This window comes from Eimeria mitis, genomic scaffold, assembly GCF_000499745.2.
Source record: "Eimeria mitis Houghton genomic scaffold, Emh_scaff3009, whole genome shotgun sequence".
NCBI lineage: Eukaryota > Apicomplexa > Conoidasida > Eucoccidiorida > Eimeriidae > Eimeria > Eimeria mitis.
Window position 1 is genome coordinate 6,498 of NW_013571353.1, and position 563 is coordinate 7,060.

Genomic DNA, 563 nt, shown 5'->3' on the forward strand with positions numbered 1-563 from the left:
TAGGGCACAACATAACCTCTTGGGGTTAGGAGGGGCCCCTAAACGCCCGCGTCAACTACAAACCCTAACTCACCATAAACCCTAAACCCTAAACCCTAAACCCTCAGCAATGCCGCCACCCCCCAAGGACTCGGGTGTTCTCCTCTATGCAGAGGGGGCCCTCGATCAGCTCCCGGGTGCAGCAGGAGCAGCAGCAGCAGCAGAAGCAAGGGGCCCCCATGGGTCCCGTTCAGCTGCTGCTGCAGCAGCAGCAGCAGCAGCAGCAGCAGCAGCAGCACCGCTGCTCAAGCCCTTCACTGCGTCGCCCTTTGTACTGAAGGCGAGACCAGGGTTCTTTCTTCCTGCTGCTAAGCTGACGCCAGCTAGCAGCTACATGCAAGACTATAGAGAGCAGCAGCAGCAGCAGCTGCTGCTGCTGCAGCAGCAGCAACAGCAGTGGATGAAGCAGCAGCAGCAGCAGCAACAGCAGGTGATGATGATGCAGCAGCAGCTCATGCAGAAACAAAGACAGCAGCAACTCCTGCTGCAGCAGCACAAACAGAAGCAGCAGCAGCAGCAGCAGC

General features: G+C 58.6%; 1 protein-coding gene across 1 annotated transcript in view; it reads left to right on the plus strand.

The window, feature by feature from the left end:
- Positions 1 to 109: 109 nt before the first annotated feature.
- EMH_0061320 (uncharacterized protein) overlaps positions 110 to 563 on the plus strand; it is a gene marked incomplete at both ends in the record, with an annotated part of 783 nt that continues 329 nt past the window's right edge. Inside the window, one exon of the mRNA XM_013497913.1 lies at positions 110 to 561. Within this exon, the coding sequence (XP_013353367.1) occupies positions 110 to 561 (452 nt within the window). The remainder of the gene's footprint in view (positions 562 to 563) is intronic.